Source organism: Pelophylax lessonae (genome assembly GCF_965119305.1).
Source record: "Pelophylax lessonae genome assembly, chromosome: 9".
NCBI classification, from domain to species: Eukaryota; Metazoa; Chordata; class Amphibia; order Anura; family Ranidae; genus Pelophylax; species Pelophylax lessonae.
In genome coordinates, this window is record NC_138776.1 from 81,632,397 (window position 1) to 81,644,641 (window position 12,245).

Genomic DNA, 12,245 nt, shown 5'->3' on the forward strand with positions numbered 1-12,245 from the left:
CCGACGATCGGTACGTGTGTACGGGCCTTAAGTACCAAACTTGTCTGTGAGTCACCAGAAGCATTACTCTGCATATGAAACCAGCCACCTATTACTGCTTCATTACTGTTACAGCCTTCTGAGGTGATCCAGTTTGAACTAGTTCCAGCACTAGCCACTATTGTAACAAAAAATACCTCAGCCAGCCTGCTTAATAACAGAAGTTACTACTTACAGAGCTGAGCTCTGGCAGATTTCTAACAAGACACCAGAAATACAGTACTTATTATGTCTGACAGAGATCTCACAGAGTTACCTGCATTTAGTCAAGATAAAGCAGACTCCTTACTTCATTCTGCTTGTCCTGTCAGAGCCCCTCACCCATCCTTGAAGGCAAGGGAGGTTTATGAAGCAAGTAAGGAAGAAACCTCTAGTAACCTGACTGCATTATGGGAAAAGACTTTAAGTTGTATAACAGCCACTAATGTAACTAGCAACAATTCTGAGCAATTGAACACTGCTCTCTCAAGGGTTAAGAAGGCATTTGAGAATTATAAAAGACTTTCTGAGAAGTACTATTCCCTATTGTCACATTCCAACATAGAGGAAGCTGCATTGGAATTAAAGGACTTTACTTCTAATGACCAGCAGAGGCATAGTACATATCTTGAAGCAAAGGCACAGATAGAAGGGAGATTGGCACAGCTATATGAGACTATATCCTGTAACTCTGCTTCTTCAAGACACTCAGGAAAATCTTCTAGGTCTGCCCACTCATATCATAAATCTTCTTCTAAGTCATTGCGGTCCTGCTCTATAAGGTCAATACTGAGCGACCAAATTCTCAAAGCTCGCCAAAAGGTTGCAGTAGCCCAGGTTCAAGCCGCCTGCTCTGAAAAAGAAGCAGCCATCAAGGCAGAAGCTAAATGCAAGGAAGAAGAAGCTAAATGCAAGGAAGCAGAAGCTAAATGCAAGGAAGCAGAAGCTAAACGCATTCAGGCAAGAATATAAGCAGAAACAGAGGCTCAGCTAGAAATTCTTCAGAAGAATAGAGAAAAGGAAGTAGCTTTAGCAGAGTTATCTGTCTTGGAACAAGCCCTATTGGAAGAAGAAGGAGCAGCTTGTACCAGCTTGGCTGCTTTTCAAGACCCTGTGGAAAGGACCCTACAGTTTGTCTTAACTCAGAACCACGACAATACAGTCCCACCTACAGTTGGAGATTCTTCTCATAATCATCAAGCAAGTGGATCAGAAGGCAATGTGTCGCCAAAGCAAGCTGGTCAACTAGACACACCTACTAACAGAGACCCTCCACAACTACCGCACGTCACAAAATCAAGTGAATCAACCTACGCAGCTCATGTGCCACCACAACCCTATGTGCATAGAGATTACAAGGACACAGCAGAAGACTACAGAATGAACTCTATACCCCCTTTGATACAGCTCTCTTTGACTTCAAATGCTCAGAGACCTTCAGATGACAGACCCTTACCTAGATTAAACCCGTATGCAACACCTTTCTCTCTACCTACCAGCCAACATCATATACCAACCATGGTCCAAGACAGCGCACCATCAGTAGACCCTGTGGCTATAAAAACTGAAAGCACTGACATTGCAGAGTTCAGCAAGTATATGATTCGACGAGAGTTGATTACAGCTGGACTGTCTAGATTTGATGACCGCCCAGAGAACTACAGGAGTTGGAGATCTACATTTAAGGCGGTAACCAAGAACTTGGACATTGAACCTCAAGCAGAACTTGACTTACTAATAAAGTGGTTGGGGCGTCAATCTTCAGAACAAGTAAAGAGACTTAAATCTGTCTACATTTATAACTTTAAAGCAGGCCTTGATGCTGCCTGGGAACGTCTAGAACAAGACTATGGGAGCCCCGAAGTCATTGAATCTGCCTTATTCCAGAGACTAAACAAATTTCCTAAAATCTCTGTTAAGGACAATCATAAGCTTAGAGAGTTAGGTGACCTCCTTCAAGAACTTGAAATTGCTAAGTTAGATCCTAGTTTACCAGGTCTTAGCTATTTAGACACTGCTCAGGGCGTAAATCCTATTGTAGCAAAGTTGCCTAGTTATCTTCAGGGAAAGTGGACTAGTGTAGGATCAAAGTATAAGTATGAGCATCGTGTTTCCTTCCCTCCCTTTTCTTATTTTTCAGAGTTCGTGCGGAAGGTTGCAAGATCCAAGAATGACCCAAGCTTCTTCTATCCAGATACAACCACCATTCCTTTAAGTACTTCAAGGGGTATTGCCACCAACGGTAAATTCAAGGATTTAAGGCATCCTATTGCAGCGGGGAAGACCGCGATAGCATCCAACGTCTTAGCTACAGATATCAAAGCTAGCAATCTTAATCAACAGTGTCCTATTCATAATGCGCCACACTCTCTCTCCAAATGTCGTGCATTTAAGGACAAGCCTATTGAAGAACGCAAGTCATTTCTCAAAGAGCATAATATCTGTTTTAAGTGTTGTGCATCCTCCGATCATTTAGCTAGAGACTGTAAGATCGCCATCAGATGTTCTCTCTGCAACAGTGACAAACATGTGGACGCTCTTCATTCAAATCTGTTCAAAAGGAAACCTTCACTCGGCAGCAACCCCAAGACTACATCAGATGATGGCGGGGAGAGAACTGAGCAATATGCCGACCCCGTAACCACAAGGTGTACAGAGGTATGTGGAGAAGGGCTTCATAGCAAGTCTTGTAGCAAGATATGTCTTATAAGAGTTTTTCCTGAAGGATGTCCACAAAAATCCATAAAAATGTATGCCATACTCGATGATCAGAGCAATCGCTCATTGGCCAGTACAGAATTCTTTGACCTATTCAACATTCAAGGAGAGACCTGGTCCTATACCTTGCAGACATGTGCAGGAAAGGTCAATACTTCTGGAAGAAGAGCCCATGGCTTCGTAGTTGCATCAGAATATGAGGACACAGAGTTTCCTCTTCCAACTCTAATCGAATGTGATCAGCTACCGAACAACAGAGAAGAAATCCCCACACCAGAGGTTGCACGTCATCACCCTCATTTGAGTCACATTGCTAACTACATTCCACCACTTAACAAGGATGTTAAGATTTTGATTCTACTAGGGAGAGACATTCCTAGAGTTCATAAAATAAGAGAGTTATGTAACGGTCCAGATGATGCTCCTCAAGCCCAGAAACTCGATCTTGGATGGGTGATAATAGGAGAAGTCTGTTTAGACCAATCTCACAAGCTCTTGGATGTAGCTTCCTACAAAACTAATGTTACCTGTCAATTGATGAAATGTCCATCGCATTATTATGTGAAGGAAAGACTTGATTTCAAAAACGAAGTTCCATATCAAGCCCTCCAAAGCATTAACTGCAAGCTCACTTCTCAAAAGGACTTTGGTGATTCAGTGTACCAGACTACTTGCGATGACAACAAGATTGCTCCTTCAGTTGAAGACAAGGAGCTCATTAAGATTACGGATGAAGAGTTCTTCAAGGACAATTCCAACAATTGGGTAGCTCCAGTACCCTTCCGAGTACCAAGGCTTACTCTCCCTAACAACCGAGAACAAGCTTTAACCAGATTTGCTGCACTGAAGAAAACTCTCCGTAACAAACCTGAGAAGCGAGAGCACTTTCTAGCATTCATGCAGAAGATTTTAGTGCCAGCAGTTGTCCTCACACAAACCATTTGGTTTTCAGAACCCAAGTTTTTAATGGACCAGTCTTCTACAAACTCAGAAGAAGATATCGATTTCCACCTGGAGGATCCAGATACTGATCCGGAAATCCGGCCTGAAGTTGTAGCATTGAGTTCCAACATCTGCTCAAGAAGAAATTTGGAGGATGAAGATGACTCCACAGATATGGGGGATGGAGCTGATGAATGGATGCAGGCCAAGACTCTGGTTAAGCCTCCGGACCAGCTGGAACTCAGCGACGCTGAACTTAAGGAGGAATTCACTCGTATCCTGACAGCAAACAACCCTCATGCCCCCCAGAACATTGTGAGGTACAGTTTTAAGGAACGGGCCTACAAAACCATTAGCATCGTGGATCAGCTGGCCGTACACTTCTCCCTGGATGGAAACATGTCACACAAAAACTCTGATGAAGCGCGGCGACAGGGGGCGAAGTTGGGAGTCATTGAAGAGACTCAGACCAACGACTCCACAGAGCCGGGAGACAAAGATACAGATGGGAAGTCTGACGCTCAGGCTAGTGAAGAATGGACAGAAGGTGAGGAAATACCATCCAGTAACAAGAAGGAGAGAAAACTGACCAACCAGTTCAATTATAGCGAGAGAGCGTCCCAGAGCATTAACAAATCCCTGCGGGAGCGAGCTTCTCAGACAGAGCCACCTCCAAGGGCCACCTTCTCCGCCACTGCATACCATTGGAGATTCAGCCCACCATACGCTTCACACATGGGCGGAGCATGGGAACGTATGATTGGGATAGCAAGGCGCATACTGGATTCTATGTTGCTTGATGTGAGTTCTTCACGTCCTACCCATGAAGTACTTACTACATTCCTTGCTGAGGTCGCAGCAATAATCAACTCAAGACCGCTGACAGCTGTATCCACAGACCCAGAATGTCCAACTGTTTTAACTCCAGCTGCATTATTGAGCCGGAAAATTGGACAGATCCCAGCGCCAAAGAGCATCTTTGATGAAAAGGACATATATAAACGTCAATGGAGATATGCTCAATACCTTGCAGATTGTTTCTGGGACAGATGGAGGAGGGAATACCTCACACTTCTTCAAGGACGTAAAAAGTGGCAAACCCAGAAGCCTAACTTAAAGGAAGGGGACCTGGTTCTTCTAAAAGAAAAGCAAACCAATCGGATCCAGTGGCCAGTTGGAGTTATTTCAAAGGCCATTGCTAGTGATGATGGAAAGGTCCGAAGTGTGGAAGTCAGGATTGTAAAGGACGGGAGCCCAAAAACCTTCCTGAGACCAGTCACTGAGACAGTCCTAATTATGCCTGCTTCCAAAAATTCTGATTCAGTGTTATGTGAAGGAGTCACTTAGATCTCTAGCATAGTTAGCTTAGAGGAGAGGGCTACATAGCATTCTACTGTATGCAATGTTAATTGTATGTTTATGGAAAATAATTGTGTAGTGGTATCTCACGATACCAGGCGGGGAGTGTGCTGCCACGCAGCTTTAACTGTCTAGCAGTTGTTATTACATGTTATGTTATGCTATGATATTGGTATCTTCCTAGCACCCCTGCTGTTTCTGGCTAGATGGTTTCTCCCATCTCCATTTTCCTGCTGTAACTGCCATTTTGTTTTGTTGTTATGAGGAGACTGCAGAGTGAGGAAGCTGTGTAATTTCATTGTAAATTTACCTATGGAAAAGTCTCTATGTTTATGCCTTTGCTAACTTGAAGCATAAAGAAGCATTGGAGAACACCTCTGGAGTCTTTATTCATTGAGTAAACTATCTGTTAAAGCCATCATTCAACCTGCTGCACACACTTAGAGACTGGGGGTCTACAAGAAGGTCACAGGTACAATCGATGCTGAGACAGAACAACTATGTTTTAATACATTTTAACCACTTCCCGCCCAAGGACGTCACATGACATCCTGGACTTTGAGTGGGTTTATCTGAATGATGCCTGTAGCTGCAGGTATCATTCATATATCTTCTTTTTCTGCCAGCGATTCCCTGTCATGTAGCCCTCTGATGCTTCTACTACCGGCTTGACCATGCAGTCGGCAAGCTGAAGAATGAATCGGCCAGTGGCAGCCATTTATAATAGAGAATACCGTGGACCAGATGGTCCCTAGCAATCTCTATGACCTTCGGAGGTTGGGCGCGAGATTATGACGTCACTTCTGGCCTCAGCAGATGTAAGCACTGCCGTTTCTTTAGCTGGGAAGCCGCAATGTTTTTTTTTAATCTCAGGCTTTCCAGTCTAGAGGCAAGATCTGGGGACTTATAGACCCAAGATCTTGCTGTAAAGAAGACCTCTCATGCCCTATTCCTATTACAAGGGATGTTTACATTCCTTGTAATATGATTAAAAGTGATTAAAAAAAAAAAATTAAAAGGCAAAAGTGTCAAAATAAAAAAATAAAATAAACAATAAAGAAAAAAAAAATTAAGTGCCCCTGTCCCTGCGTGCTCCCACGCAGCAGGGAACACATATGTAAACGGCACATGTGAGGTATCACCGCGAATGTTAGAGCGAGAGCAATAATTCTTGCCCAAGACCTCCTCTGTTACTCTAAACCGGTAACCTGCAAAAAATTGTAAAATGTCGGCTATGGAGTTTTTAGGTACGGAAATTTGGCGCCATTTCACGAGTGTGTGCAATTTTAAAGCCTTACATGTTGGGTATCTATTTACTCGGCGTAACATCATCTTTCACATTATACAAAAAAATTGGGCTAACTTTACTGTTTTTTTTTTTTTTAATTCATGAAACAGTTTAAAAAACAGGTTTAAAAAATTGCTGCGCAAATACTGTGTGACATAATACGTTACAACGACCAAAAATTTTATTTCCATGGGTCTCTGCTAAAAAAAAAACTATATAATTCTGGGGGTTCTGAGTGATTTTCTAGTAACAAAATGATGATTTTTATATGTAGGAGAGGAGTGCCTGCATAGGCTTGGTCTGGAAGAGGTTAAATTGTGTGTTTACAGTCAGGTCCATAAATATTGGGACATCGACACAATTACAATCTTTTTGGCTCTATACACTACCACAATGGATTTGAAATGAAACAAACAAGATGTGCTTTAACTGCAGACTTTTAGCTTTAATTTGAGGGTATTTACATCCAAATCAGGTGAAAGGTGTAGGAATTACAAATGTTTGTATATGTGCCTCCCACTTTTTAAGGGACCAAAAGTAATGGGACAGATTAACAATCATAAATCAAACTTTCACTTTTTAATACTTGGTTACAAATCCTTTGCAGTCAATTACAGCCTGAAGTCTGGAATGCATAGTTTCATCCCTGGTGATGCTCTGGCAGGCCTCTACCGCAACTGTCTTCAGTTCCTGCTTGTTCTTGGGGCATTTTCCCTTCAGTTTTGTCTTCAGCAAGTGAAATGCATGCTCAATCGGATTCAGGTCAGGTGATTGACTTGGCCATTTCATAACATTCCACTTCTTTCCCTTAAAAAACTCTTTGGTTGCTTTCGCACTATGCTTCGGGTCATTGTCCATCTGCACTGTGAAGCGCCGTCCAATGAGTTCTGAAGCATTTGGCTGAATGTGAGCAGATAATATGTTGCTTTTGTCAGCAGTCACATCATCAATAAATACAAGAGAACTAGTTGATCTTGATCTCATCTGTCCATAGGATGTTGTTCCAGAACTGTGAAGGCTTTTTTAAATGTTGTTTGGCAAACTCTAATCTGGCCCTTCCTGTTGTTGAGGCTCACCAATGGTTTACATCTTGTGGTGAACCCTCTGTATTCACTCTGGTGAAGTCTTCTCTTGATTGTTGACATTGACACACATACACCTACCTTCTTGAGATTGATCTGGCCAACTGTTGTGAAGGGTGTTTTCTTCATCAGGGAAAGAATTCTTCGGTCATCCACCAAAGTTGTTTTCCGTGGTCTTCCGGGTCTTTTGGTGTTGCTGGGCTCACCGGTGCGTTCTTTCTTTTTAAGGATGTTCCAAACAGTTGATTTGGCCACACCTAATGTTTTGCTATCTTTTTGATGGGTTTGTTTTGTTTTTTTCAGCCTAATGATGGCTTGCTTCACTGATAGTGACAGCTCTTTGGATCTCATATTGAGAGTTGACAGCAACAGATTCCAAATGCAAATAGCACACTTGAAATGAACTCTGGGCCTTTTATCTGCTCCTTGTAAATGGGATAATGAGGGAATAACACACACCTGGTCATGGAACAGCTGAGCAGCCAATTGTCCTATTACTTTTGGTCCCTTAAAATGTGGGAGGCGCATATACAAACTGTTGTAATTCCTGATTTGGATGTAAATACCCTCAAATTAAAGCTGAAAGTCTGCAGTTAAAGCACATCTTGTATGTTTCATTTCAAATCCATTGTGGTGGTGTATAGAGCCAGAAAGATTATAATTGTGTCGATGTCCCAATATTTATGGACCTGACTGTATATTGGTTAATAAGAGTGTGTGTGTTTGCACACCCTAATGCAATAGGCTCCCCACCAGTGCTGTCAGGAAACATTTCAGAAGAAAAGTTCAGTTGTGGGAGCCTTTATACTTTCCCAAAAACAAGTGTAATTTGAGAAAGAACCCTTCATATCTTTGGGGTGTATTCTGGTGCATTACTACATACATGTTAATGTGCTTTGCATTAATTCAAACCATCATTTTCAATGGCCTGCCAGTGGACCTCAGCACAACTAAAACCAGACATGACCTTTTTTGGCCACTCAGTGTTGGGGTGCTCTTTAGAATGACTGGCACCGCAAGGCTATAATGAGTACATGCTGTTACCAAAATACTAAGCTGTGAAGGGACCCTAATGTATAGATAACTGGACTACATTTTTAAAAAAAATATTTGCATGATGTTTCACTTTAAGAACTCAGCCTGCTCCCAAATCCCCCCCCCCCCCACCTCCCTTTTGCATCCATGCTTTGTTCTTCTTCTGTTTTTTAGTTTTAGATACTGATGCTGACCACAGGTTGTTACTTTATTCTTACGCACTGTCACTGTTTCTCCTAAAGCTTGATCATCATAACGCAGAGTTTGCTTTCACTATTGAACAAGAAACACATGTGGAGAACCTGCATCCTGCCAATGTTGAGGTGTATGATTACTATGTTCCAGGTATGTGAGAATATACAGGAAAATGTTATCCGGTCATAAATGGTTATTTAGAGGAAATAATACCGCATTCATCGTAAAGACCTCTACACAAAAACTAGCATGGTATCAATATACTAAACCTACTATTGCTAAGCTCTGATAAATACAATATTTTATTATAACTGATATTTAGTATCTAACTGGCATAAAGTATTCATGGAACAAAAAATATTTGCAGTAAATCAAGATTTAGGTTTTAGGCTGGAGATGTTTGCATTGCTCAGTAGTGTCTACTTGTATACTGTTGCACAGCTGTCTACCTTTGTCAGTTACCTTGTATACTTTTAGCCTTGCCATGGGAAAAAAAAACAGTTATAAAAATCTTTAAGCTGAAGTTTAGCTAAAACTCTCTCTCTATTTCTGCCAGGGCTCCATAGTATTTTCTTTCTTATCCTTGGCGTTATGCTGGAACTCATTGTCAGATAAAAACACAATTACAATTCTGTACCCATTATCAATTTGAAAGGATACCTGTCATAATAGAAATATAAGGGCTTCAATACTCTCCAAAATATTCATCATTCCTGTGATAGGATATCCCTTAAAACGTACCCCCTGCTTTCCCTGCTGTTCCCTTTATCTCCGTGTTATTGGTCACTTATCATGGTTCAGACCCTTACCTTTCCCTTGCATTTACTCCTCCTTTTCCTTTCCTTCCATTACTTTCCCTTCTTCCCCCACTCACTGCTTCACTCCCCCCCCCCCAAATAGCTATGTGCCTACCCCCCAAACATCTTACTCTTTCTTATTAATTCTTGCCCACCCTTCCCCTCACTACCACCCTCTACCAGTTTTAAAGTCTAGGTATTTTTAAGAGGAAATGTTGGCCATCGGAAAAATCAGTGTTTACAATGCCTCTCCTGTTGCCCTAACTTAATGTTCTTTTTTCCCCAGTGATCAAAGGTCACGCTACATATAATACCCCTTGCAGTAAAGGTAAGACATTTCTTTTCTTCTTTTGTTTGTGTTAGTCTTATCTATCTTATCTGCTTTGTAACAGCTAAATCTTCATATAATATTGGCCTTCAGGAGATCCCCCAACCTTAACCTTGCTAGTGACCTTTACATTTTTCCCCCTGTTAATAGGTCACTGTAATGTACGTGCCTCTGAGAGGAGGGACTGTGGTAAACCAGGAGTCACCAAGGAAGAGTGTGAGCAGAAAAATTGCTGCTATGATACCAGCGTTGTGAATGCCAAATGGTGCTTCTTCCATGGTGAGTATAATTCATAAATATTTCAACATTTCCTCTTATGTAAAACCAAATCTCAGCCTTATCTCTAGTCTTGCACAGTTGTACAGGCTCCTTTCTTGAACTGAAATTATTGATTTCACTGCACACTGGGAGCTTTTCATTAGAGCAAGTCAATACAGCCTGTCTCATCTCTTAGCTGGAGGACACCAAGCTCTATCTAGCACTTTCCTCCCAAACCTGATTGGCCCTGCCCCACTCATTTTATTCTTGGATTTAAGTCCTTTCAAATGTGGAGGCTCAGTGTTACTCAGAGCAGCCTGCCTAGGGAAGCCCACTACCCCAGACTGACATTCAGTACATAGTTGCATAAGTCCCCCCTAGAGCTAGCCTATAGCTTGCATCCGGGCTAAAGGCCTTGGAACGTGTAATAAAGCAGGGTGCTGAGATGCGTTCAGGAAGCTATGTGTAGAACCCTGCTTTCCCCTCCCACCAGTCATAATCTGCCAGTGAAGCACAGAAACCTGATGATGTCAGTGGATTTAAAGACAGGTATATAAGGAAAGGGTTTTGTTTAAAATTTTCATTAGCATGTAAATGAAGGGGAAAAGGAACCAGGGAAGACGTATATTAGCAGAGTAAATTTCAGCTTTAATACAAATACAATTTAAGTAATAATGTTGTATCTGGTAAATATTGGCTTCACCAAGCCTGAGAAATATAATTAACGGCTCCTAACCAGTTCCGGACCACCCACCGCAGATATACTGCAGCAGGTCAGCCTGGTTGTGCAAAATCACGTACATGTACGTGATTTTGTGCACACGATGAAGGGGGCACGTGTGGCGCCCAATCACAGCGGTATCCAATCAGCGGGTCTGATGGCCGCCAGGACCCGCTGATCGTTCGGAGGAAAGGCAGAATGGCGGTCTGCCTATGTAAACAAGGCAGACCGCTGTTCTGTCAAGAAGTAAAAGAGAGATCTTGTTTTTCAGCTAAGCTAATATAAACTATTACAATTATAGGAATATAGTATAAGATTGACAGATTTTACAAAACATGGCTACAATGTACACATGCCCAACCTATCCTTCTAAGCTAATGAGCATGGGCAAAGAATGCAATAAGTATACAATACCACTATTTAACTTGTTTTTTTCTTTTGATGGAGTTGTCTTCCAAGATCTTCCAGACTGCTTGTTTCTCCAAAGTCATCCAGAACAGCTGTTTCTAGGGCTCTTTTGTCTTGAGCACATGGCTTGTTCAAGTCTTTTTCCTCCCCCTATTTCCTCTAGCATCATTTCCTGCCCTGAGCTGCATAAACCAGCTCATTAGGTTCATCAGCATTTAAGTAGAGGAGGCCATAAAAACCTAAATTTAATCTGGTGTGGAGTTATTTAAGTGGCCTGCACTCAACCCCACTTAACACCTTTGGAATGAAATGGAATTTCATTTTCAATTTAGGTCTTTTCATCCAATATCAGTACTTGACCCCACATATGTTCATTTGACTGATTGGGCACAAATTCCCACATACACACTAATCTCCTGGGGAAAGAGTGGTGACTGATATACCTGCATCCTAAAGCCCATGGTTTTGGAAAGGGATGTCCAGGAAGCCCATATTGGTATGTTAACATTTGGCCGTGTAATGTACCGCACAGGAAGTGTGGCAAAAGGAGGCAGAGAAAATAAATACCAGCTGTATACTTGTCTTCAAAGTATTTCGATGGATATCTCTTCTATTAGTGGCTAATTTATTACTTTTCATTTATCATGTTTCACTAACTTACCGATTAAGCTCTTAACAACATCTAATGCACATTCTCTTTTTTAACAGATTACAATATCATAGAAGCCAAAGAAGAAGATCACAGTAGCGAGGAAACCCACCAAACACAAGGTCACTAATCAGAAAATAGTGTCTATAAAGAACATACAGCACAATAATCCTCTTTTCTTTACATCTACAGTATGCCAGTAGAAAACAGTGAGGAAAATCTTGCACAAACTGCTGTTATTTGAATTCTGTTGCTTACCTGTAATGGAAAACTTAATAAAACTATAGACACTCTGTCCAGAAGTTGTATATTCATTTGGAGGTTATTAACACATCTCATCCTAGTTTCTTATCTTTGTGTGGTTACCTTTACCTTTGCCCTTGTGTGGTTATCTTTGCCAATAGTTCACTTGTAGTGTGTGTTAAACTGGTTAACTTGAGTTTTGCC

The 12,245-nt window shown here is 41.6% G+C and overlaps 1 protein-coding gene across 4 annotated transcripts in view; it reads left to right on the forward strand.

The window, feature by feature from the left end:
- LOC309563584 (alpha-2-macroglobulin-like protein 1) overlaps window positions 1-11,973 on the forward strand; it is a 562,516-nt gene extending 550,543 nt beyond the window's left edge. For all 4 annotated transcript variants that reach the window (XM_082268048.1, XM_082268050.1, XM_082268051.1 and 1 more), the window contains 4 exons: window positions 8,685-8,787; window positions 9,721-9,762; window positions 9,913-10,041; window positions 11,858-11,973. In XM_082268048.1, the coding sequence (XP_082124174.1) occupies window positions 8,685-8,787; window positions 9,721-9,762; window positions 9,913-10,041; window positions 11,858-11,928 (345 nt within the window). In that variant the 3' untranslated portion in view covers window positions 11,929-11,973. The remainder of the gene's footprint in view (window positions 1-8,684; window positions 8,788-9,720; window positions 9,763-9,912; window positions 10,042-11,857) is intronic.
- Window positions 11,974-12,245: the final 272 nt, after the last annotated feature.